The sequence below is a fragment of the Oryzias latipes genome, chromosome 13 (genome assembly GCF_002234675.1).
Source record: "Oryzias latipes chromosome 13, ASM223467v1".
In the NCBI taxonomy this organism is placed as follows: Eukaryota; Metazoa; Chordata; class Actinopteri; order Beloniformes; family Adrianichthyidae; genus Oryzias; species Oryzias latipes.
In genome coordinates, this window is record NC_019871.2 from 32,772,523 (window position 1) to 32,798,901 (window position 26,379).

General features: G+C 44.3%; 2 protein-coding genes across 7 annotated transcripts in view; both read left to right on the forward strand.

Annotated features, from left to right (window-relative positions):
* Positions 1-19,143, forward strand: part of sik3 (SIK family kinase 3) — a 44,655-nt gene extending 25,512 nt beyond the window's left edge. Inside the window, exons 12-26 of one of the 5 annotated variants that reach the window (XM_011483076.3) lie at positions 2,114-2,267; positions 2,355-2,504; positions 2,579-2,652; positions 3,426-3,560; positions 5,312-5,453; positions 7,458-7,577; positions 9,127-9,185; positions 9,352-9,461; positions 11,162-11,334; positions 11,414-11,547; positions 12,702-13,459; positions 13,568-13,722; positions 15,337-15,466; positions 15,550-15,676; positions 17,006-19,143. In XM_011483076.3, coding sequence (XP_011481378.1) covers positions 2,114-2,267; positions 2,355-2,504; positions 2,579-2,652; positions 3,426-3,560; positions 5,312-5,453; positions 7,458-7,577; positions 9,127-9,185; positions 9,352-9,461; positions 11,162-11,334; positions 11,414-11,547; positions 12,702-13,459; positions 13,568-13,722; positions 15,337-15,466; positions 15,550-15,671 — 2,416 coding nt within the window. In that variant the 3' untranslated portion in view covers positions 15,672-15,676; positions 17,006-19,143. The remainder of the gene's footprint in view (positions 1-2,113; positions 2,268-2,354; positions 2,505-2,578; positions 2,653-3,425; positions 3,561-5,311; positions 5,454-7,457; positions 7,578-9,126; positions 9,186-9,351; positions 9,462-11,161; positions 11,335-11,413; positions 11,548-12,701; positions 13,460-13,567; positions 13,723-15,336; positions 15,467-15,549; positions 15,677-17,005) is intronic. The other 4 variants (XM_011483077.3, XM_020708560.2, XM_020708561.2 and 1 more) reach the window with 4 other exon arrangements.
* Positions 19,144-21,444: 2,301 nt separating this feature from the next.
* tmem25 (transmembrane protein 25) overlaps positions 21,445-26,379 on the forward strand; it is a 9,956-nt gene continuing 5,021 nt past the window's right edge. Inside the window, exons 1-4 of one of the 2 annotated variants that reach the window (XM_011483082.3) lie at positions 21,445-21,746; positions 22,655-22,767; positions 25,071-25,415; positions 25,506-25,796. In XM_011483082.3, coding sequence (XP_011481384.1) covers positions 22,689-22,767; positions 25,071-25,415; positions 25,506-25,796 — 715 coding nt within the window. In that variant the 5' untranslated portion in view covers positions 21,445-21,746; positions 22,655-22,688. Of the gene's footprint in view, positions 21,747-22,651; positions 22,768-25,070; positions 25,416-25,505; positions 25,797-26,379 lie in introns of both variants that reach the window. The other variant, XM_011483081.3, reaches the window with a different exon arrangement.

Below are 26,379 nucleotides of genomic sequence, written 5' to 3' on the forward strand. Positions count from 1 at the left end.
AAGGGATGAGTACCGTTTATCTGATGCTTAATCAGTTCTGTTGGAACGGTCCTAGGTGCCTAAACAGTGCTTGAAACAGTGCTTCTGAAATGTAAAAAACAGTTAAATAAAAAAGCCAATCATTTTAAGAAGGCATTGGAGCCAGGATCGTCTGGACCCACTGTTGTGGAATGGAGATGTGGATGTGCTGGGGCCGAGCGCGTGTGTGTGTAAGAGAGAGGAGAGAGTGCGTGCAGCACACTGCTGCACTTTAAAATTATTTACAGACCAAATGATTCCATTTTTATACAAAGAAAAACTATTGGTATTATTTTAAAAATGAACTTAGGTTAGATGCAATCAGACAAGAAGACACATCATGAAAACATCCGATAAAAATACGTTTTTTTCTAAGGAACTCCTGTATTGATATCTAATCAATCTTTGTTCTCTGCTTTTGCCGTTTTCACGCCGTCTATGAAATGTTTGATTCTTAATCCCAAATGAATTGTCTGAACCAGCTGGAAAGATTCAAAGCTGCTGAGAAAACAAGGAGAGATTTACTGAAGGGGAGCAGACTGACAGAAAAAGCACTTTTTTCCTAATTCTGCCTCCAGTTGATTCATTTTGACATGAAATCAGTACAAAAACAGCCTAAAAACAGTATCATGTTTTGGATTCTTGTCATTGACAGCAAAGACGCATCGCCCTCAGCTCGGTGTCTTTTATTATATTAATAAAATACAGTTTTTATAAATGTTATATAAATTAATTTTGTTGCTTTTATCCGGCATGTATCAAAGTCTGCTCCGTGAAGTTAAAATGTGACTTTAAACCGATTTATGATTAAATGTAGACGACACACAGAACAGCTCGTTAGCATAGCATCATAGCGTGGTAGCATAATGGCATCGTAGAATTATACGATCGTAACATGATAAGGCAGCTGTCACTGCTCCATCAGTGACGTCACAACTGCAGTAAATGCAGACGGTTGAACGGTGAACTTTTCTTTATGGTGAGTCTTATAGTGTTGCTGAATGTCATATTCTTTGAGCGCCTGTTGATGACATACCAAGCACGCAGGTTTTGCATTCAGCCCCGTGAAAAAACAAAACTTTGGCACTTGCAGAGATGCTGTTTCACCTGTTTTGCTTTTCCTTTGCTTCCTCAGGTGGCAGAATTTTGCATTTTGGTTATTTCTTTAAAAAAATCATAACTCGCCACATGAATGGACTAGAAACGTGCTTTTTTTTAAAAAACGCCTTATAATTTTTACTCTTCATGAGTGGGCCGGATTAAACCATCTGGCGGGCCAGATACGGCCCGTGGGCTGTATGTTTGACACCCCTGGTCTAAAACAACAAATTTGAATCAATTAATTGTCCAGTCCTAAGCCAAACTTTTTCTAGCTTCACTTTTGACTGATTTTGATGGACGCCCACCCTCAGGGTCTCACCCGTTGTCATATGAGCCCGCCCTCATTCACTAAAACAATTGGGTAGGATTGTACAGTAAAACTGAACAGAAAACAGGTTCTTAACATGTCCAAAAGGAAGCTCCAAAATCCATGCTTTCAAATGGCACTGGCAGTGTCATAACCGTTGGTACCAGGACAACTGGGCACAAAGTTTCAGCACCCATCCCTACCAGAGACCATTTCAAAGAAATGTCTACATTTTATTAGCTGATTTTTGTTTCTTGGCGGCCGCCATTGTGTGAATGTGTGTGTGCATGGGTGAATGAGACTGTGACTGTAAAGCGCTTTGGGCCTTCAAAAGAAGGTAGAAAGCGCTATATAAGTATACGCCATTTACCATTTTTTGTGAAGCTACCTTTGACCCGTCACCAGCTGCGATGTTTACATACACGCTCTGACATACTGAAACTCTTGACCATTTAAGCAGTCAACGTTAATCAGATGATTCAGATGCAGAGAAAAGCAGCTTTTCATATCGGCTTTGCACCGATATGCAACATATTACAAACGTAAAGTGTTGCAAAACGCAGCAAGGCTGTTTTACTCTGCTTCAGGATCCACTGGAGTTGGGCGTAAACGGTTAAAGAGTTCCGGTAGTGTCAACTACCAGAGTTTCAACTCTGGCGCTGAAGCTCTGGTTTTCTTTCCCTTCAGGACAGAGATGCAGGAGGACCAGAAGCTTCCACCGGGTTTTCCTCGTGGCGCATTGCCCCAGCCACCGTTTCCCCAGCTTGCACCCAACACAAGCCAAATGCACACTCTCATGCCTATACAAAGCCTGCAGCCAACACAGCAGCTGGAGTACAAGGTACAGTCAGTCACACTGGAAGGAATCCGTCTGAGCGTCTTCTTGCCGTAATCCATTCTTCTTTGACTGACCACCTGATTTTTGCAGGAGCAATCTCTGCTGCAGCCTCCTACTCTTCAACTACTAAACGGCATGGGGCCCCTGGGCCGAAGAGCTTCCGACGGCGGGGCCAACATTCAGTTGCACGCCCAGCTCCTGAAGAGGCCTCGAGGGACCTCCCCGCTTGTTGCCTGCCCGGTGCGTATCCGGATGTCTTTCACAGCCTGTGTGCGTCACAAGCAGGCCGAGTAACAAGTCTTTGCCTCTCCCAGCATCCTATTCCTGCAGTAGCTCCGGTGGATGAGGAGGGGTCAGATGGAGAGCCAGACCAGGAGGCGGTGCAGAGGTAACCTATGGTGGCGGTTCCTGTGATTTGGTTCTTGTTACAGAAGTGCTGTCTGAAGCCGATGGAAATCCCATAGCCTCTAACACTAGGGTGTGGTCAGTGGGTCCCCCCACCTTTAAATTGGAAACTTTCCGAACCAAAACTTTACCGCTTTAAAACTGTCGTGGGTTTGGGCTTTTCAACAGCCGGATGTCAGACAGCACTTTTTGTGGACTTCGCCGGTGTCCTGGGTTGCTGGGAGTGAGTGCCTCTGGGCTGCTCTGCTTTTTCCCCCGGGGAGGTGGCCACTGTGCTGTGGTGCTTATCCCATCTTTTCTTCCCTTTCTCCATCGCGCAAGTGCCTTTCTGCACCGCTCCAAACAGACTCTGCCATCAATTTACAGTCCTCCTGTCTCTCAAACTCTCTGAGCCAGAGCTTCTTTGCCTTTCTCATTTCAGTAAGTGCCAAAGGATTCTGTGGATTTTTCATTCTCTTTCACTCCGCTGTGCTAACTCTGACGCTTGCAAAAGCAACCACTACAAAATGGCTTCCAGTTCCTTCCTCAGTCTGGAAGCTAGAAGCTGTTGGACGTCCAGCATCCATTTGTGGTGAAACTTGATGTTTACTGATTGGCTAAGATCCTATGAATGAAGGCACCTATTGGCACAGGTGGGAAGGGGTGGGTCTCACCCCCCCCCCCCGTCTCCATTAGGCAATGAGGACAGAGAGCTGACCAGCGCTGCTTCCTGTCTCCCACCCTTACCCCCCCGTCCTTCCCCTCCCTGCGGCCCAGGTACTTGGCGAACCGCTCCAAGCGGCACACGACGCACGCGCTCATGAGCACCCCGCATGGCGAGCCCCCGACAGAGTCACAGAGGCCCCAGGGCCCCCGCCAGAGAGGGGGCTGGGCCCCCGACACATACAGCCGGTGAGGGAACTCGCCTGCTCCGAGCTGTATATGCACGAACACACTCATACACGAACTCTCAGCGAGGGCATGCGGCCGCATCTCTGTCACTCACTGTCATGTTGGCACTCGGTTGGGGGCGGAGCAATTGGTCAGAAATGGCGATGGAGGGCAGGTGTGTCCCCACAGTAAACCAGCACTCAACAGCTCTTCCTCACAGACTTGCTCAGAGTGGGTACAACACTGGCTCAAACGTATGACCATGCTACTTTTTGCATGCGCAAACCCCAAAGCCGGATAAAAAACGTTTAAGTGTTTTTACCGTCCAGCCATTTTTCTGTGCTTTCACTGTTGGAATCTAAACTGGAGCCATTACAAAGTTTTTTTCCTTCAACTGGTGTAAAAGAGTCACTTTGAGACAGATTTGTGTCTTCTCATCTCAATACAAGTTTGCTTAAACCTCAGACCGTTCTTATCTTTTCATTTTTTCTGCCATCTGGAGTCTGCTCAAAAACTAAATGAGTTTAAATTCTAAAGGACACAATATAGAAAAAGTCACTTTGTAGTTTCATGTCACCAACTAAATGAGCAAAAAGTCACTTTTTTTCTCACCAAAACGTTGAGGAAAACAATCAAGCAGTCGTCAGCAACCTGGTGTGAAGATGAGCGTTTCCCCTCCATGAAACGTTTGTTGGATTGTGTCCAACCATCCTGCTTTCAAAGTCTTCAATAAAGCTTCATAGAATAAAATAAGAAAAAACATTCAGCTGGCTCCAATTCTAAGTAAATCAAACGTAACTTATTTGTGTCTCATCAACACAATGTTCAATGTAATGATGATGAGAAAGAGCTAATTACACAAGAAATGGTTTAAAAATAGTTGATATTTGTGTAAGAAGGATCCTGATTGAGCATCTTCGTGGTGAATTATTTAAATCAGGTTCCTAATTAATTGTTTTCCAGTCAAACCAGGGGTGGGCCAACTTTCCCACCTGTGGGCCACAAAGGGTTCTGAAGGGGACGAGCGGAACCTGGACTAGATGCCTGCAGTGTTTTAGTAACACACTTCATAGGAGAAAATAACATGAAATCTGGACATAAACCAGCTTTCATTTTGATTACAAGCTAAAATACATTTCTATAAACCAGAACTTTTTGGAGTTTTTATTTACAGCTGGGACTTTTGTTCTGGTTTTAGTGTTTGTTGAAGCAATGGGTCGCTCAGGGAAAAACAGAAACTTAGATAAATGCTGCGTTCAGGTGCTACTGGAATCGTTGGAAAAATCCAACCCAGAAAACACACATGAACCTCCAAAAAAACACCACATGAATGCAGAAACTGTATGTGCTATGCACCAACTCTGGGGACACACCACAATGACATAAACGAGGATCATCAATTTAAGATGACGCCATATGGCCCCCGGGCCGTAGTTTACCCACCCCCAAGCCAAAGAGGGATGAACTTAGTCATCAAATAGTGGTCAAAGTGGGCTTTTTTCCATGCACATGCTCTTTTCAAAGCCTAAAGTAGCATCATAAATGCAACTTTTCTAAATGAATTAGTTTTTTCGTCAAACTGAAACTCAAATTGTTTTGGTTAAATCAACTAGAAACGACTGTAGAGACGCTTCATAAAGGTGTGCAGAATGTTTTTGTCTGTCCAAATCGTGATGTGCTGGACCTTCCTGTCATGTTGTCTTAACCGTGATTGTTTTTGTGCACACACATGTTTGTGTCTGTGTGTCCCCCCCCCCGGTCCCCCACCTCAGATCCAGCTATAAGGACTCCAACACCCTCCATCTCCCTATGGAGCGCTTCTCTCCTGTCAGGCGCTTCTCTGACGGCGCCGCCACCATCCAGGCCTTCAAGGCTCATCTGGAGAACAGCAGCCTCATCAAGCAGCTCAAACAGGTGCTCTCTCTTTATGTTATGCAAAGGGGCTCTTTGCTGGTTAGTCGGTACAGTTTGAACGCAGAATATTCTATTTACCGTCACTGGGAGATAGACGGATAGACTAGCAAGTACAGTTCTTACATTTAGCTCATTTTTACTCACACAGAGCTTCATTTTCTGGAATGCTAAATGATACAATGATCAACAAAAGTCAGAGGCAGAATAAACTAGTTGGTGTTCACTTGAAGACCCACTCTGATTTATTTAAAAAGCCATTCTAGCGTCTTTTATTTATGTTTTTAGCCAAAATGTAAAAAGTTGTATTTTTCTAGGACATAAGTTCTGCAGAGTGCCATGAGTTTATTAGAAATCTGCCTCTGAGTTGAGGGTGGGACCATTGGCACCCGCCCCCTTTTTGAGTTGTTTATACGCTCTCCTTCTAGCTTACAACCCCTCACACCCCCAACCTAACATTGGCGGTGCAGCAAAAATTCTGCTTAAAATCAGATCTGTCCATCCGTCCAGTTCTGATCCAGATTCCAGCTCAGAGCAGGAAAACAGAGACATTCATGGATGTGTGTGTCTGACAGTGGATGATCAGAATGGAGCGGAGCAGGGAGACTGTGACCCATCCAGCGGATTTCCTACATAACAAATATGATCTTTTACAAACAGCTTTTTTTCATCTTCTCCTGAAAATACTAAGAAATGCCATTTTAAGCTGAATTTTTTCATGCCGTATTTTTTGTACTATAAGTCGCTGCGGAGTATAAGTCGCACCAGCCCAAAATGCATTATAAAGTAGAAAAAAACACCGATAAGTCGCACTGGACTACAAGTCGCATTTTGACGGGAAATTTATTTGACAAAATCTGAGACCAAGAACATACAGCTCATCTTGAAAGGCAACTTAAAATAACAGGGGGTTAGAGAACAGGCTAAATAGGCACGTTGTTCAAGCAGCCATAAGCGTACTTGTTCCTCTAGCTGTGGCCACCTAGCCTTTTTTCCAGTAAGAGTAACTTCTGCTTTTCGCCACCCCCTCACAAGTTTCTCGCTCACTCCAAACTTTCATTCTGCTGCTCGCTTACCATTTTCGGCTGCATATTTCACTACTTGCAGCTTGTAATCTGCAGCATATGATTTTCTTTTCGGTGGCATTTTGCAGCCCTCTTCAGTTGTTTTTAGTGGTATGAAAGTACCACTAAGTACCACTCTGAGCCTGGAGCGCCCTCTTGCGGTTGTCAGTGTGAAAATAACAAACGTGTGAAATTATTTAACAATGTAATTTATTTCTTATATAAGTCGCTCCGGAGTACAAGTCGCACCCCTTGCCAAACTATGAAAAAAAGGCCGACTTATAGTCCGGAAAATACAGTACATGTCCTCTATCATCAGAAAAATACTACAAAAACATGCTGAAAACACCATTTTCACTGGGGTGGGTCTTTAAATGGGTTGACTTGTACTTTGCTCTGCTGCTCATACCACAAATGCATTTCCATTACAAAGAATACAAAATGTAAAAGGAACATGGATTGCAATAAAACATTATCGTTTGTCAGCAATAAGCCAGAGCAGATCTTTAGTCCACAAAGATGAAATGACAACCTTTCTCTCAATTAACGTTCCCACACATATGAGACTTACTGTAGTCTTGACGCTCAGCATGAAATATAACCCAATTAGAGCGCCTCGTCTGTGACCTGGGAAACCTGTAAGCTGCTTCATGAGACGTTCCATCATCTGCAAAGACCCTGCAATGAGATTAGCCCTGGACGAGGATAATGTTTGCAGCAGCTGCTACATCTTAGGCTGCTCTGATGTGCTAGGATTTCACTGTGTAACAAAGCTTAATGGGGCTAACTAGTGGAAGTAAAATAGGAGAATCCGGATGGTCATGTAACAAATACAAGTGTTGCCTTGAACCCCTCGTGGAAGTGGCTGTTCATAATATAGTAGAGTGAAGTTATGGATGCTTGTCCATTTTTTTCATGCTAAACACATTTGTGTTTAAAACAGGAGTGTGAGCAGCTACAGAAAATGTACGCAACCCAGCAGGACGAGCGCTTCCTGGAGCACACTCAGCAGCAACACATCTTGTACCAGCAAGAGCAACAAATCCTCCACCAGCAAATCCAGGCGAGTGACTCCCCAGGAAAAACCCAAACACCCAAACCAGGGAGCCGGTGGTGGAGAATAGACTCATTCCGTAGGAGGAATGGACGATTACAAGACTTTAGCCATTCATTTCAGTTTGTAGAGTTTAGATGGATTTCATTTGGGGGAAAAAAATGGATATTTTGCCCCTAGCACCCTGCTCTCTGGGGCCAATTTCTCAAAATGGCAAAAGGAGCTTGTTCCCAAAAAAGGAACAACTTCTTCAATTCCATGGAACTAGTCTAGTTTAATGACTTCAGACTTGGAAGTCACTAAACTAGACTACAAAATGTTTTTCAGGGCTGTTGCTACTAAAAGTCTGATTGTGACGGTTTCGTTTGACACCCGAACCGGAGGCCCTCTGGTCAAGTGGGAGACGTACCGCGCTCTCTGAGAGGCTAGCGGCAACTCACAAAACACCCCACACATTATTTTACAAACATTTGGGCCTAAATCAGCTGTAGGCAAACGGTTGTCCTAACCATAAAGGGTTATGACATTTGACAGAATGGCCGACCAGACCAGGAGCAGATATGTGGAGTGCTCTGGTTCCACCTCATAAGTAAACAAAATAACATGGAATCTGGAAAAAAACATACTTTCATTTTGATTGAAACTTAATAAATAAGCAGAAACTTTTGGAGTTTTTATTGAAGAAACTTTGGATTTTGTTTTAGCACCATTGATGTTGAATTGATGTCATTTGTGGGGGAAAACCAACGCAAGTTTAGAGAAACACTGCATTCATGTGGTGCTGGAATGATCTGAATAAGAAAACGCACATAAATGTCAGAAAAACAACAAATCTTCCAACACCACATGAATGCAGAATAACTTCCTGCACCTAAACAAAGGTCAGGTTATGGGGAGATACCAAAACTACTGGGGAAAGAAGAGCATTCAATAGCATCATCAGGATCATTTATTCCAGCTCTGCAGGCCAGATTGAATACTTTATCGGGCCGTGTTTGGCCCACCCTTGGCCTATATCATGCTTTCCTTAAGCATGATGTAGATTCAGAGTTGTGTGAACAGATTAAAATACAATTTTTTGTGAGGAATGAACATTATGATACACTTAAAAGCTCAAAATGTTGCTTTTGCATGATATAGGCCCTTTAAAATCTGAAATGGAATCTGTTGGAAAATGGCCTATCCTATCGCCCAGCCCTACTCCCCAGGTCACACTGAAACCACCACATCCCGTCAAGCTGTGACTCAGATTGGGTCGTCCTTTCTCTGAAACGTTCCATAACTTTTGTCTTGGAGTAATTCTGAACAGAAATGTTTCATTCCATCTCTGCTAAAAAGAGCCTGATGTGAGCAGCAGATCTAGTGGAGACGATTCACGTCTCTGCAGTGCTTTGTTTTGTAAATAGGGCCGACTTTTAGGTTTATGCATACTTGGAAATGACAAAGATCCACCTCTATGAATGTAAAAATTGGAAGAAATCTTCAAAGGACTGGACTTTTAATGGCAGTAGAGGAATCTTTCTGTGCCTGAGGTGCATGTGTTTGTCTCTGCCTGCAGGGCCTGTCTTTGGGCCATGGAGAGAGCCAGCCCAGTCACTTGACCCACCAGCTCCAGAGGTGAGGAAAAATCACCAAAATCCCACCCAAACATGCCCAAAAATACGCATTACTCAGCAGCTGTTGGGCGATGAACAATCATCCCAATATTGTGCTGCAGTAATATCGACTGAAGTGTTGCTCCATTGGTGTAACCCTCCTCCTCCTCTGTCCCATCCTCCCCCAGGTTGCACATCCAGCCCTCTAGCCCTCCGCCAACACATCCCAGCAACCACCTCTTCAGACAGCCCAATCAGAGTCCCCCGCCGGGCTCTCCAGGCTTAATGCAAGCACACGGTTAGTCCTGCTTTTTCTGACCTAACTTTATCGGTTCCTGCTTTGGAATGTGTTACGAAAAGAAAGCAAAATGGAAAAAACTTTTCATTTCAAGATTGATTGATATGAGCGATAACTGATCGATTGCTGTCAGTGTTTTCTAGAAGCCACAAGGAGTCGCTGTGGATGCAGACTAGATGAAAATGATTTCATGAAGGACAGAATATGAGAAAAACACTGGAGACATGCAGGGTTTAGTGTGGATGCTTTCAGTTAGGAATTGGGATTTCTGCAGGGAAACCACAACAGGTTTACCTTGGAGTAATGCAGATTTTCTTTGGTGTTATTTTGGTTTACATTGGGGGCTCAAAACCTTTTTAGACATCCTTACAGATTAGATCTGAATCGAGCTTAATGTGTTTCATTTCTCCTGTTTCAAGGACTCAATGATCCACCTTCAATGAAAATACAGAATCTAAAGCTGCGTTCACACCAAATGAAATTCACGCAGGAGCGGCCGTCAGTTTCAATGTTATGTCCGTGTACACATGCAATCAGACGTCCTGCGCCGTGTTTTGATCGTCAGGCGCGGTGGCGGTCTATCGGCAGCCCGGTTTGGGGGAACAGTAGTTTGGTTCCACTTTTATAATCAAGTCAGAAGTTGTACCAAGCAAAACTTTTGTTGTCTCGTTGGTATTTATCAGCTAAACCAGGGGTTCTCAAAGTGTGGCCTGGGGGCCAATGGCGGCCCGCGGGAAGATTAAAAGAGAGAATAAAAGAGATCCAGATCAGGTTCCTTTGAGGAAAAGGTTGTGTTGGTGAGGAGAAAAGGCGTTTTCTAGCTAGGTGGTCAAATGCTTACTGTGTCGTACCTCATGGATAAAGTCTTGTGTCTGATTTACAAGCAGGTAAATGCATCTTATGTAAAAAAAATCATAAAATCTATGACAAATTTACCGGTGAGGAGCGCAGCAATAAGCTCCATCAACTACAACCAGGCTGTGCTGCACAGCAGATAATGTTCACTAAAATGTCTAAATCCAGTGAAGCTGTGACTGAAGCTAGTAGCTACGTTGTAGCTTTGGAAACGCTCCAGCAAAGCAAGCCCTTCAGTGACGGGGAGTTTGTAAAAGAATGGATGCTGAAAGGAGCTGACATTGTTTGTCCAGAGCAAAAGATACAAATAGAGACGAGTAGAAGATCTGAGCAGCAACCTCTGGACAAACATCTGGAGGGCCTGGTTAACTGGACAAATGACACTTGGTCATTAAAGTTAGTAAAAACTACTTTTTCTCTTTATCCATCCATCCACTTTTTCACTTAAATTGGTCCCCAGTCTAATGTCAAGTTTCTTAAATTGTCCCTCAGGTACAAAATCTTTGAGAACCCCTGAGCTAGCCTTAATGCAGATTGTTTAATGTTTACATTTATGAGTTCATTCCTTCAATCTAGACTTCCTTTAAGATTCTTTTTTGCGTTTTATAATTAATCTTGCACTGTCACACCTCTAAGCTTCTCCCCACATTCTGACCCGGTACTGCAGCCCAACAGAGAGCTCAGTCTGTGCGCCAAAGATGCCCCCCAGTCTCCTCACTGTCCATTTAAAAACAACATGTGTTAACAGGCAGGCATTTGATAGAGCCTCAGCGTCTGACGCTCAGCGTCTTGTCTGATGCAGCCATGCTAAGGCGTGGTGGTTATGTTGCTGTCTGTTGTTTTAGGGGCTCAGTCATCAGTCCAGTACCAGCATGGTCCCTCAGCAATGTACCAAGGCCAGAGCGGCAGCCCCCCTCCCACAGTCATGCCCCGGGTCTCTCTCTCAGCCAATCCACAAGCAGCGTCCGCCCGTCCCGCCATCCCGTTAGCACAGGGTGTTCCTCAGCAGCAGCAGCAGGTAAGGCCAGCGTTTCCTTCCTGACACGCTCGTTGGCGTTTTGGTCCACCTCGTTTCTGTGTTGACTCTTTTTTCTGACCTGCAGGTCACTATCCAGGTGCAAGAGGTGGAGCTTGGAGGTGGGCCTCAGAGACAAGGCAGCTTTTTGTCCACGCCGGGGGGGCACCGAGTCCTCGGGAAGCAGCTCAGCGCAGACAACGCAGAAATGCACAGGTGACACCCCCACCCCCACTCCCCCCCATCCCCGTCCTCCATTCCCCCACCAGTCCAGCGCCTCACCACACCCCCAGGGGGCCGGCAGCCAGCAGCACTCATGGATTGTCTTTCCGTTTATGCCTCACACATTAGGGTTCAGTCCTCAAGGCTGCACATTCAGTTTTGTGTTTCATTACACTCTTTTTTGTTGTGGTTTTCTAAACACAAAAAGCTTAATTTGAAACTTCAGACTTGTTGAGACTGCGAGCAGGAAAGAGACTGACTGTATGTTTGATAATTGATGTTAACTCCTCCATCATCTGTGCTGAGGTGACCCACTTCATCAACTGCTCCGCCTCAGTGTCTCTGGGTGAGTGTGTTCTGTGTCCCAGCTGAAGACAAGTCTTTCCCCTCTTCATCATCATCATCATCATCATCGTAAACAGTCCCTTCCAGTTTTCACTGAGAGAAGGTGTATGGATCAGATTTAAAGTCCCACTCTGGTGTATTTCAAAGTGTTCCCAGTGGTCTTTTCAGTAGGATGATGCTGTTTTTGGCCGAAACCAAAGAATCTGTCAGTTACAGCCCCTAAAACCCCCAGCCTAACAACAAAAGTGGTGATCAGTATCAGATCTATCCATATGTTTAGTTCTGATCCAGATTCCAGCTCAGACCAGGAAAACAGAGACGTTCATGGATCCATTGGTCTGCAGGTGGAGGATCAGAAAGGAGCAGAGCAGAGAGACTGTGGTCTGTCCAGCGTATTTCTTTTACGTGACAAATATGATCTTTCTCAAACATTTTTTGATCTGCTCACATCAATTTGAATAAAGAAGTTCTCAGAAATGAATATTTGATTTTAATTTTCTTTAATTTGTCCTCCACCATCAGAAAATCCCACAAGAACATGTTGAAAACACCCAAAGCACAATTTTCTCATTGCAGTGGGTCTTTAAAGGAACCTTCTTTTAGTTTAACCCTTATCTCACCAGGACGTCCCTTGAGAAAACATCTCTGTTTTTAGGGAAACTCTCAGTGAACTCTTGACCCCCAGCCCCACCCTGGCAGCCAGATTGGGGTGTTTTGTAGGTGGTGTGCGTGTTTGTCTTCTGTAGTTAGATGTGATCTGAGGGTCTCGTGGCTGACTCTCTGCTCCCTTCCCTCCCATTCAGCCGCAGCCTCGGCCGTTTCACATCTGGCTATGACCAGGTCCAGTTCAGCCCCCACCTTTTCTCTGGTGATGCCGCCTCTCGAGGGGTCTCCTACAACCCCTACCTGCAGGGCGCCTCGCTCAAAGTTCCCGGCCTAGAAGGTTATCAGAGTGGGGCGGTGGGGACTGGCAGTTATGGGGCCCCCTCCTCACTACAGCAGGCCCTGCTCTCCCCTACTCCCTTGGACTACTGCCCCCCGCAGCAGCATGTGACCCCCACTCTGCAGGGCCTCTTATCCCCTCGCCACTCCTTAACGGGCCACGCCGACCCCAGGCTGCCCCAGCAGGACCTGGCTGCCCTGTTGAAGCGGCAGAGCCCCCGGTCTTGCTCCTCTTCCTCCGGCCCTCCCAGCGGCGGCCCGCAGGAGCTCGGCGACATGCTGCTCCTCCGCCAGATGAGCCAAGGAGAGGGTTTGGAGCCTCCTCCACCTCAGGGGGGCTCCGGAGGGCAACACTACCACCACCTCCTTCAGATCCGGCCCCCAGAAGTTCAGCCGCAGCAGCACCCCCCGCCCCAGGCGCCCTGCCTCAGCCTGCCGCACTCGGAGAGCATGGAGGAGGACGAGGCGCCAACCGGATACCACCACCAACACGAAGGACTGCTGGCCAAGGCTGGGGACGGTCACGAGCTCCTGGGGCCTCCCCGAGGAGGTACCCCACCCTACAGCTCCCCCACCCACAGGCACGGTGCCTACATGAGGAACGCTCCAGCTGCAAGAGGTGAGACCCCTTTGTGGTTCATAGTTTCCATGACAACCAAAGCACATTTTCTGCTGAAAAGGACATATTTATTATTTTTCTTCTCAGAGCTGATGTCTTGTGTTTCAGAACCCGAGCATGTGGAGTGCCGGCCTCCAGCACAGGCCATGGAAGTGCCTGATCACAACGGCGTGGGCTATCCACGAGGCCCCCAGGGGGACGCCTATAGATCCAGAGGACAGCTGCAACGCCACCACACCATCCAGACCTGTGATGACGCCTATGTGAGCGAAAAGCATTTGACCGACTTATGCAAACCCATCCCCATTCATGCCAACAGAGAGAGCATCATGCATCAATCATCTTACAAAAATGTATTTAGCTACCCCCCCGTGTATCTCCATCACTTTGTAGAGTCATCAGAGAAAATAAGACTCAGCAGACGAGTTGCTGTTAGTTTATCTGCTGAAGAGGCTGTGATCACACAGCAAAGAGAAAAACAGCAGATGAGAATGAAATGTTGGCAAATCATTTAAAGATTAAAGATGATCAAAGCCTCTCTGGTCAAGATGAAGGTTTTCTCAGTAAATCATCTGCAGACCTCAAGACATAAAGTGTTTCCAGCAGATTTTCAGGAAAAAAGACATGAAATAACAGCTACCTGAGGAAAGAATAAGGAATATACATGTGCTAAAAACCTATTGTTCCATCATCAACCTGCGTCATGATGCCGTTTCAGCCTCAATCAAAATGCCAAACTGTCGTTTTCTAGGACATAGTTTCTGCAGAGCAGCAGGACTTCATTAGAAACTCACCTCTGAGTTGTGGGCGGGGCAGTTGCCATGTAACCAAGCCTCTACTCATTTCCCATCATCCCTTTGTTTACATTCTCTCCCACTAGCTTACAGCCCCTCACACCTCAACCTAACATTAGCGGTGCAGCAAAAATGGTGATCAGTATTGGAGTCATCCAGTTCTGATCCAGATTCCAGCTCAGATCAGGAAAACACAGACGTTCACGGATCTGTTTGTCTGACAGATGATCAGAATGGAGCAAAGCAGAGACGGTGGCTGGTCGTTGTAGCTTCTACATCACACCTATAAGCTATTTAAAACTGCATTTTACAACAATCTGAATAAAGAACTAGTCAGAAGTGCAGTTATGATCCTAATTTACCTTCTACGTGCCCTCCATCATGAGAAAATGCTACAAGAACATGTTCAAACACCATTTCATCTTCAACGGGAGCAGCAGTTGGTCGGTGTGGGTGGAAGGGACAGTAAAGACAGATTTGAAACATCATTGGGGTAAAGACATAAGGAAGAGCTTTTCCACCACTGGTCTTAAAGACTCACTTCAATGAAAATGGGGTTTTTACCATGTTTAACATTATTGTTCTAAAATGGAGGACAAACTTGAAGAAACTCAAGCTCAAAATAACAGTTCTGAATATGTCTTTATTCTAATCACCGTGAATCGAGAGCAGAGGAAGAAAAAAAACTTGTTTGAAAATGTTTATTTGTGACAGAAAATCTGCTTCCTGCTCTGCTTCATTCTGATCATCCACCTGCAGACACACATCCATGAACGTCTCTGTTTTCCTGGTCTGAACTGGAATCTGGATCAGAACTGGACGCATTGATGGATCTGATCACCATTTTTGTTAGCTTGGGGGTGTGAGGGACTGTAAGCTAGTGCGAGAGCTTGTAAACAGAGACCTCTCAGCATCGGACAGTGGAAGAGGGGGGGTAGGCTTTCCCCATGCCAGTGGTCCCGCCCAGACCTCAGACGTGAACTTCTAATGAACCCCTGCTGCTCTGCAGAAACTATGTCACAGGTTGTCTGAGCTTCCCAATGAAATCTTTGGTTTGTGGACCCCCCCCCCCCCCCCCCCCAGGATCAGGTGGAGCCCATGTCTGGCATGAGCCTCCTGGCCGGAAAGGCTCTGAGCTCCGCCCGCATGTCCGACATCCTCAGCCAGACGTCGCTGACGGGAAGCCAGCAGCTGCACCAGCGGGAGGAGTCAGGTCTGCGTGACGCCTGCCAGCAGCCAGCCAATCGGTTTTCGGCTTTTTTCTTTGTCTCCATCTCAGTGTTTCTTCTCATACAGTGTGTGATGTTGAAGGGGAGCTACACCCGACGGCCTGCTACCCCTCCTCCTGTACCAGTGACATGCTCCTGAGCTACAAGCCCCCCGACCTGCAGTACAGCATGGAGCAGGCTGGAGTCTAGCACAGGTGAACACCCCCACTCCAAACAGGGGGTCCAAACAAATCCTCTTTCAGTATGTCCTCCATCATGAGAAAAACGCTACAAGAGCCGGTTTAAAACGCCAAAAAGCCCTTTTTCATTGGAAAGGGGCTTTAAGACGTGCTTCTGTCTTCTAAACTGGCCACAGTCTATCTGTAGTTTTCTTTGTTTAAAAAAACTGTAACATGATTAACAAAGGCAGTAAAAGGTGACTAAAAAAACTGTAATGACAAAGTGGCTTAAAAGTAGCAAATAAAACTATTAGAATCAGAATCATTTTATTGTCATATGTGCAGCTTTTACACTGACATACAATATATGTTCCAGTACAACCTGAACAAGATCAGACATACAACAAATACACACGTACCGTTCGAAGTTGACTGAGGCTGCAGCTTCATGGGATGCGCGTCTTGCTCAGGACGGGTGGAGATGGGTTACGAATCGGGTCGGGCGGGGGCATTGATGATTAAAAAATAAGTCATATTAGCAAAATGAAACAAGCTCTTTTCCTCCATCCTGAGCTCAGGTGAGCAGATGCTTATTAAACGTAGTTACATTTACACATTAGATAGTGAACTACACAAAACTACAAAATAATGAGAAAACATGCAAAGGAAGGACATTTTGGGCTGTGTTATCCAGCAGATAGTGTCACATCTCTAAATGATCTTGTTAGTTCCCTTTTTGTCAGGGAAACTCTGTTTTCAAAAGCAGAATTTGGCTCTGAACATCATTTATTTTGAAAATCTTTGCCTAACAGGAAGTTGCACTATTTTTCTTGTTTACTGTCTTTTTTGTGGTTGTGTCTGAATTCCCGCTTTAACCCTTAACTACTAAAAAACTATAGTGCGGCACTATGTAGTACCTGAATCTTAAAAGCAATTCAGACACCATGCTCAACACTTTTTTACATTTTTTTATAAACGGCAGATATGACGTCATTGAAGTTAAAATCTTATTGATATGAGCGTTTTGTAACGATTTATGAGTCCACTGTGTTCTGAAGATAAAAACGTTGATGGTTTATTTAAAAAATACATCTAAATACATTTATTGGCAGAAATAGTTCCGTCGCAATGCATTGTGGTCTATATTCGTCGATATAGTGCATCGACGAGGGTGCATCGACGAGTGAGCGTCGATGCACCCTGGTTTTTTGCAGAGACTTCTGGGAAATGTCTAGGGCTCTGGATGTTGGAATTGTAGCTTCAGACAGAACTACACACTGGTGAACACACTTCATAGTGATTAGTGAGGGAATTCAGACACAGCCTTTGTTGAATTAACACCGTCTTCTCTGTGTCTTTCTGTAGGGGGGCAGCATCCTGTGCGGGGGTCCATATCAGCCACCCTGAGTTGTGTTGACTTGAGTTGAGCAGCATCACCCCAAATCACCGTTGTCTGCCCACGCCATGCGGGGGCTGTCTGTGTCCATCTGTCTATCCCCATCTGCCACTTCAGGGGCATTCTGTGTGAGAGTGAGGGCAGTGTGGGGCGGTGTTTTCATCCAAAGGGGGTTTTGTCTGGGTGGGAGTGTGGGGTGGGGGGTCACAGGTGAGGCCTTGGGGTTGAAAGGTCAAAGTGCCAGCATTTTCTGCATATATGCATCCTGTTGAGGTCAAGGGGGGTTTCTCTTCTCCCAGCACAACCCCCAGACCTCTGTCCCTCCCAAATCTGGCCCATCACACACCCCCAGCCTTGACCTAAGCACACCCCCCTCCACCCCAATGTGGGCAAATTTTGAAGATGTGCCTCCGGTCAGTCATGTTGTCACCTGCCCCTAACCCGAAGTATTCCCATGAAGCTTGAGGGGATGGAGAAACAAACAGACTGGCTCCTTCAGTCAGACCCGGGGGGGGGTTTGGGTGCGGCCCCACCTGGACGTCCCAAACGTCTCTGTCCAAAGACGGAGCACTTTCTGTTTGAAAGGTATCTGCATTCATCTAGGAACAATTGCCCCCGTGCTGTTGATGTCATTGTAGACATTCCCGTGGTCACTTTTCTCCTGGTGACGGTTTCCGCTCGCAGCAGATCTGATGAACGAAAACGGAAGGAGGACGCCGACAATTCTGCACTTTCCGTTCCAGCGCTCACCCCGCCAGCTCCCCCTGCTCTCTGTCAGCCCCCCTTCCCTGCTTCTTCCATCCTCCCTCCATGTGACAGTGTAATGCATTGTGGGTAGTTTTACCAGACATTTCTTCCTTTCCTTGTACAGTAATGCCATGTATAGAACGCTATTACAGTTTTTCCTTTTTTTGGTCAGTTACTGTTTTCAGATGTTTTTAATTGGTATTGTTTGTATTTTTGAATGTCTTTAAAACGTTTGTTTCTAGTTTGTTTTTTTTATCTTACAATGTCTAGCCAAAAGAGGACGAAGGGAAGAGAGGCGTTGCTCTCCCTCTGTCGAAAAAACGATTGTTATTACTTTAAGATTATCATATCGAGACACTTGAATAAGAGGAAAGTAATTCTTTTGTGTTGCTTTTTAAGGTATCATTTGATTGGATGTTGTGACTGTCATTCTTGTTGATGTTGAGCCTGTCTTCTGTTGCCGGGGTAGTTGTGGCAGGCTATACAGGGTCAGGCTTTGGGCTCCGGCTGGGTTAGTTAGGGTGCTACACAGACTCGACGCTCTAAAACATGAAAAGAAGAAGAAAAGACCAACAAACAAGGGAATAACTTGTACAATAGCTTACATATCATCCTCAACATGAGCGTGGAGACGGACACGTCTGCTGTCTTCTCCGATCCTCCTCTGCCGCATCCGCATCGGTTGGCACCTTACGGACACGCCCCCTTCTCCAAAGCCAAATTTGCTACAATTGTTTTTTTGTTTCGTTGAACCTTGAGGCCTGGACGTTCGGAGCAGATATATTAGCTGGACTCTTCAAAAGGGAACACGAGGTTACAAGCAGAGAGGTGCGTCCAGCTGAGAATGGCGCTCTCTGCTGAGCTGGGAGGAGGACCACGGTGTTTTTATTCCTGACGTTCTGCCGCACTCCTGGATGTGGAATCAGTGTTTGGCCGTGGATGGAGCGCTGCAAAGAATGCCCCTCCACCTACGCGCTGGGCCTCTTTTGAGATCTTTGGATGGCGTCCCGCGCTCACGCTTTCCTCACAGCAGCTCTGGTTGGCCTCTGCTCGGACTCAGCCAGGCGCCATCGGAGGACACGCCTCCTGTGGAGTTACAGAGTCCCAGAAGGAAGAAGTCGGTGCTCCTTGCAGCTTTCCTCCTCTCCTCGTTCGGATCTTTCCTTTGCTTTTGCTCATTGTTTACACAAAACTGACAGGCATCTGGAAGAGGGAGGAATGCGGCTGGGAAGGAGGGCGTGCCCCGTTTCCTGTCCCGTGGCCAGATGGGCGTGCCCCGTTTCCTGTCCCCTTAAAGGCTCTGCAACGGCAGCAGCTCCGCATGTGGGGGGGGCAGATGGAGGGACTGCACCAAGCAGAAGAAATGGAGCCATTCCCGTTGATGCCCCTCTCTCTGCCCCTCCCTCCCCCACATCCCTCCCTCCATCAGCGAGCCAGTTCTCTGCTGCGACTGTGTTTCATACATTTATTTCCTTTATCAGTTGTTGTTTTTTATTTGAACGTTTTTTGTTTTCATGTTATTTTTTGTTGAGTACAAAAATACTAAAGTGCAACAACAATGATTAAAAAATAGCAACCAAACTGAGATGAATAAATAAATATATATATAAATAAAGAAATAATTTAAAAGGAAGTTACTTCTTTGTCTTATTTGCTTCATATTTAGTGTTTTCCACACAATGCTTAAAATTATCCCCTAAAAATGTCGTAGGCATGTTTATTTTTCGACTTTTGAAACTGCTGATTCATCAAAAATTCTCTGCGTTTTGAAAGAGACGGAATTTCAGAAACATTTGAGTTTTAGTTGAGGAAATGACATTGGGGAGATTTGACATTGGGTGGTGCTGTGGAGTCATCGCTTGTAGTTTCCTCTTTTTGTTTTAGACAAATGAAATGTAAAACGCACAGAACCACGTCAGGCACAGATTTGATGTGCACGTGGTTTTTGATCTATGAACTATACGAGTGGAGCTGTCTGCTGGCAACATGTGACCTCACAAGTTGTATTTCAAAATTCCAACTAATCTTCTAACAAAATACTTGATAGATGTAGTTCTGACCTGCAAAAATGAGTTTGCTTGACCTTTGACCTTGAGAGAGTGCTGCCATGTGGTAAAACGACCACAATGGCGTTGGGTGACCTACAAAAACACAGCTTTGAACGTCCTGATTGATCACAGATGACTTGGGCGGGGTCATAACGGGCATCACTGTTCTAGAAGAGTTAGTTGTCGGGTTCATTCCGGCAGTTTGGAGTCTGATACTGCTGTATCATAGCAGTAGCTTCACATCTGAATGTGGTTTGATTTTAAATAAATAAATAATAATTTTTGATCACAACATGCAAACATTTACAAACTAATTTACAAAAACACAATGATAAACTGAGGACAAAAAAATGCTAATTTGTGATTACAAAATACTAAATTGTGACCACAAAATGCTATTTTCTGGGCACAAAATTCTTAATTGTAGGCGTAAAATGCTAATTTGTTACCACAAAATACTAATGTGTGAATACAAAAGAAACTACAAATATGTGAACAGAGAATGTTGAATTGTGGGCAAAAAAAATGCTAATTTGTGACCACAAAATGCTGATTTTAAACCACAAAATACTCCTTTTTTGACACAAAATGTTAAACTGTGGGTATATGATCACCAAATACAAATGTAATGAAAAATGCATAGTTGCAGGACTTTTTACAAATAATTTTTAAAAATAATTTCTAAACATTTAGATGTTTTAGACCTCTTTGACATGTAATTTAAATTATTTAGAAAAACCCAACAATAAGTCAATAATAATAATAGATAATAAATCAATAGTAAGTAAAAATAATAATAAATAATAACATTAAATAAATACTAAGTCAATAAATAATAATGCTAATAAATAATAAGTCAACAATAGATTTACCCTAAAAAAACAACAACAACAACAACAAAGAAAAACAATAGATTTATACTGATTCATGTTAGTGATCAATTTGTGTAACACAGATGCTATGGTGTCGGGTTTCAAGCAAACTAGCCTAGTATGCTGTATACAGGTTTAGCAAAATAAAATGTACATTTATGTCGACAGCAAATTACACTTACATCATGCAGCGTGTTGATAATAGCCCTGCAGCATCATGCATGTCAACACGTGTTCTATTAATGAAGCCCCTGCAGCAGTAAAAGAAAATTTTTAATACTTACCTGTGAAATGTTATGCCTTCCTCTTTCCTGGACTCATTTCTCTGATTTTGGCTATTGAAACCCACACAATAAACTGGTATTATGCACAAAATGTGTTTACATGCATGCACTGCAGCAGTGACTTGACCTCACCAAGATGGCGGCGCTCTCCTCCCATGAGGAACCACGTGTCTCCTCTAGTGATATAACTCATTGTGCAGGACTTCCTCTTTCATCCTGGGATCCTCTGTGGCTGTTTTGTTCTGCAAGCTGCTGCTCTGGTCTGTGCAGCTGCACTGCAGAGGCTCCTCAGGCTGAGCCAGTCGAGTTCAGAGACGGTGATCCTTCCTCTGTGTCTGCTGCCTGCTGCAGGGCAGATGGCAGTCAAATTCGCCCTGAATGGACCGCCCATCAAAGCCCAAATAAAGACTGTTTTTATGACTATCCCAGCTATCTTCATCCTCTCCCTTATCCAGCACCAGCTGGTTTCCTTCTTTTCCAGCCCTTTCCATCCTCTGCTCCTCTCATTTCATGTTGTCCCATTTTCCCTCCTCCCCTCCCACTCTTTTCCTCCGTGGCAGCACTCCGGCTGCCTGCGTCAGCCAGCCTGTGCCAGTCACCAAAAGCTGCTGCTGGAGGTTGCCTTATCCTGCAGTATGTGTGTGTGTGCACAGATGGGAGAATGAGTGAGTCAGGGAAGGCTGCCTCTCATCGCCCTCCGTCTGCTGCCATGGAGCTCCATCACGCTGAATCTCAACCACATCCACAGGAAGGGCTGAGGTAAAGCAGGGCATCCGTCCCGCTGAAGGCGTTTTCGAGCTCCCACATCTGCATGAAGCCTCCAACATCTGTGTGTGTGTGTGGATTCACACTACATCAGCTTTCCTGTAAGTGCTGGCACAGAGGAGGCAGAGTGGAGAGAGAGGGCTGTTAGCTCTCCTCGCTCAGCTGCATCGGATCGGATCTTTTAGTTTGGACTTCCCCAAACGGAACAAATAGAGGATTTCTCCCATGTTGTTGGTTCAGTTCCAGCCTGTGTTTCCACACACAAACCAGAGGCACTAGATGCTGGCTCCTCGTCTCCTTTTTCTGCATGTGTGTGCACATTGATCTAAGCGTGTTGTGTTTGTGAAGTCAGGGCTGCAGTTGAAATCCAGCCTCACAATGAATGATTGAAGGCTGAGGTCCTGATCCATGAAGATTCCAATCTTTGTTTCTGTCCCAGCTGGACGCAGTCAGACACTTTGATTCAGTCCATTATTCCAATTTCACTTTTGTTCAGTTAAAGCCACACTCTGCTGCAAAGCCAGAAAGCCTCCTTTTAGAAAAGTGACAAACTGCTTCATGAAGCAAATGTCTCAGAGAATCCACAGAGTTGGCTGCTGTTAATTTCCTTTAACTTGATTTAATTCAGTTTGATTTGCTTTCATTTGCTTTGATTTGAATTGATTTAAGTTAATTTCATTTACTTAAATTCGATTCAATTTCATTTGATTGGCTTGGATTGGATTTGATTTCTGTTATTTTGCTACTGTTTATTTTTACTGCCTAAACAGAAAAATGTTACTTTAAAAGCCCAAAAGAGAATTGTTCTTGGGTTCTCCATGGCTACGTTTATTTCCATATTTAATCTGTGATGTGAAAAATGATTTCACGCGTGATGAACGAAGGATCTGTTGTCTAAGTAGGTAGACTGCTGTGACTGCGGGGGCTTCAGCCACGATGAGGACAGCTTCTCCGGGGTCGTGGACGTCTGGCTCTGCCGTTGTGTTCTTTAACACGCTGGCTCTGTCCTGGACAGGTAAGAGAAACTCAGCTGGGATTCAGGATTCATCGCTACAGTTTGGATTTAGCTTGAAACTAAATCGTACTCACCAAATCCCAGTTTTCACATTTTAGGTTTTTCTTTAAATTAGAGAAGTTTTCAGAAAAGTTTTGATTGAGGAAAAAATAAAAAAAGACCAGTTTCAAAGCTGCTTGTGGTTTTACACCTCTGGATCCTCAAGAACATTTCGTTCTCTGCTAGAAATCCAAGTGTTTTATTTTGACACAAGAACAGAAATCAAACACAGCAAAGCTGGTACATTTTGATTTTCCATTTTTTTGGATTCCTTTCATGAAAGCACCCATTAAACACCCACACAATATGCATTTTTCCAAAGCTACACAAATTCCCAAATGACCCAAAATGCATTTAACACAAATTGCAAAGCATCACATAATCTGAGAGGAGAAAAGGAAAAACATCATTTTTAATTCTATCCAAGATTTCCTAAATCATAATGTTCAGATTTATATTCTAAACGTGAATATTTTGTTTAATGGACTCCTGCAAAGTGTACTTACTGTCCTTTTCTCCACTCTTCTTTTGTATTACAACTTTTTTTTCTCCACTAAAGCATTAGATACACTTTAATATTTAATGTGTTTCCATCATCTGAGGTTATATGAGCTTAAAGTCAGAAAGTTTATCATTAAGCTGTGAAACAAAAAGTCCCAAACAAGAGGGTTGGTGGTACTTTAAGAAGAACACAAAAACTCACAATTTTTGTCTAATTATAAGACACAATTAACTTACTTCTAACTTTTAAGTAAGATTTCATAATTTAACCACATAACCACAGACTGTGAATATCTTGTTGAGATTTTGGATCTTAAAAACAAAAACTCAATGAAACAGTTTTTTTTACTTTACATGTCTTTTTTTGAGCAGACAGAGGTTTATTTGTGAAGAAACAGACTCGCTTGATTTGGGGAAACTGAAAGGTTTTATTGGACTCACAGCTGAGTACAAATACATTTAAAAACAGCTGGACAAACGTTGGAAAGCACTGCAAAAACACAAAATATCATCAAGTATTTTTGTCTAGTTTCATGTTTAAAAATCTTCTCCCACTGATTTAAGACAAAACTCCCTTAGCTGTTCTGTGATGACCTGCTTTGGGACAATTCATCTCGAAAACACCTTTTTTTAAGTAAAATATCTAATTAAACTAGTTTTTTTGTCTCATGATTTACATATAATTTGAACAACCATATCTTAAAATGTGTAATTCTAGTCCTATTTTATTTGGTCTATCATTTATCTTTATTTAACCAGGTAAGAACTTTTGAGGTCAAGATCTCTTCTGCATGGGTGACCTGGCCAAGAGGTCAGCAAAGTGACCTGCGGTTATGAAATGCAGTATTGTCGATGTAAAACAGTCGCACACGGCGATCAGAGAGGTCACACTCTCAGCGCGTTAGCGTCAGCCTCGCTCTGTTGTTGTGCTGCTTTTAATCTCTCAGTTGAATGGTTCCATGACTTTTATTCTTTTACGTCTGTTTGCCCTGTGGACAGCACTTTGGGGCTCCTCGGCTGGTGCTGATATTAATAAATGACTGCATGACACGGGGGGCCAAGGTTATAAATCATAAAAACAATGCACATGTATTTTAAGACATAATATTTCCATTTATCTGAGCATTATAAAATACCTACATATGAGTGCTTACAGTTCACTTCCAGATTAAATCTAGCCTTAAAGGAGCAGGACATCACAACTTATTTTAAGAATCTTACCCAGAGGAAGTCTTCTAGTTCTATTGGCAGATTGTTTTACTTTATCACAGGACAAACCTCTTCTATTCTATATTTTTAACTTGTTTTGAGAAGGATATTTTTCCCAGTATGTAACAAAACTTTTATTTAAACATAACATTTTTCAACTTCTCTTAGCAAAAAGGAGTAACTTGAAGTTTATTTTATCATGTATTCTTAAGTATGAGTATAGGAGGTCTCCTGTAGACCATGTATGTGTCGTATAGGAAGCGTACTAACTCAATCCTTTAGACTAAATTGGAACATTTTTAAGTTTACAATATATAGATAGTACATGAAAGTCAGGTATACTGTCTCACTCTTAGCATATAAGTGTACTTGTAGTACAACTAAATAGACTACTTTTTGCTGAGGGAATGTTTGGAGAAGGCCATTTTTTCCAGTGTAACTATCATATTTTCCCGTAGTGGTGGCGTGAAACTGTTTCCTCTCTGAATATGTTACAACCACCATATTGTGCCGTGGATGCTCGCGCTCACTTTCAGATGTTTTTGCACTCACAGGTGCAGCTGACTCCGTTCTAAAAATCAACGGCCAGCATCAGGCGGCCGTGACGCTGCAGGAAAATATGACGCTCAAGTTCAACTGCCAGACAGACAGCTGGGACCCCCGCGCCCCCCCGCTGCTGACCTGGTACCTGAACGGGGTGCAGCAGAAAGAGCCATCATCAAACCGTGGTCGTCTGACTGCAACATCCAAGAAAGACTCTAAGGTCACACGACCGGGGACCAATCACAACAGCACCTTCTCTCTGCAGGCCAGAAAGTGGGACAGGGAGCTGGTATGTGTGGCTTTAAATCCCAGCACAGGACAAAGCTACAATGCAACCATCACACTCAACGTCCAGTGTGAGTCTGTGTGAACCATCACTGCACCGGTCAGCTGAGCGGCCTTGTTTCCATCCGACTGAACGAGTCTGCTCCTCTTTTGTTTTCCAGTCCAGCCGGAGATCCTCAGGGTGAACGCTCACTTCACTGAAACCTCAGACCCGGGCCTTTCCCTGGTCCTCTTTGCCTTGGTTCGGTCCAACCCGTCAGCCACCATCTCCTTTGTGGACCAGCTGGGCCAGCCTGTGGCCAACACCTCAGACTTGCTCACGCTGGACTCACAGAGGTACCCCTGGCTGAACAACCACACTTTGAGGGTCAGACTCAGCAGCCTGTCAGGGAACATCTCACTGAACGCCAGCAACAGCGTGGGAGCAGTGCAGAGCAACCTCACTCTGGCAGGTCAGCAGTCCCTGAGAACACATGCTAAAAAGGTCTGCGTGAAGCCCTGACCTCTAGTGAATGGAAAAGGTACTGCAGCCCCGACAGAAAACGCACAGAGGCATCACCTTTCTGCATTTCCTCTTCCTAAAAGGTCACTCCTATAAAATCTTTTCCCTTTACCTTTTAATTTTTTATTTATTCATTTTTTTAGCTTGTTCTAATTTTGCCATCATTTGGTTACAGAACTTTTGGAACAAAAAAACAAGACAAAACAGAATAGCACCAGAAACCTTTTGGTTTTTCCTGGATCTCAATTTTGTCCAAAAATCTCAAATATAACTTAATACATGCAAGTTAGTTTTTTTTTTACTTGATTAAACCCAGTTCTCATGGTATACTCTGAATTAAAGACCCACTCCAATAAAAATGGTGTTGTTGGAGTTTTTAAACATGTTCTTGTAGCATTTTTCTGGTGATGGAGGACATAGATGGAGAAAAACAAGCTTAACCCTTGTGCTATCTTAGATGACCCCCCCCCTTCCATTGAGGTGTTCTCCCTACCATGACAAAGGTGGATAAAGGTGGAAAGATTTCATGTAAT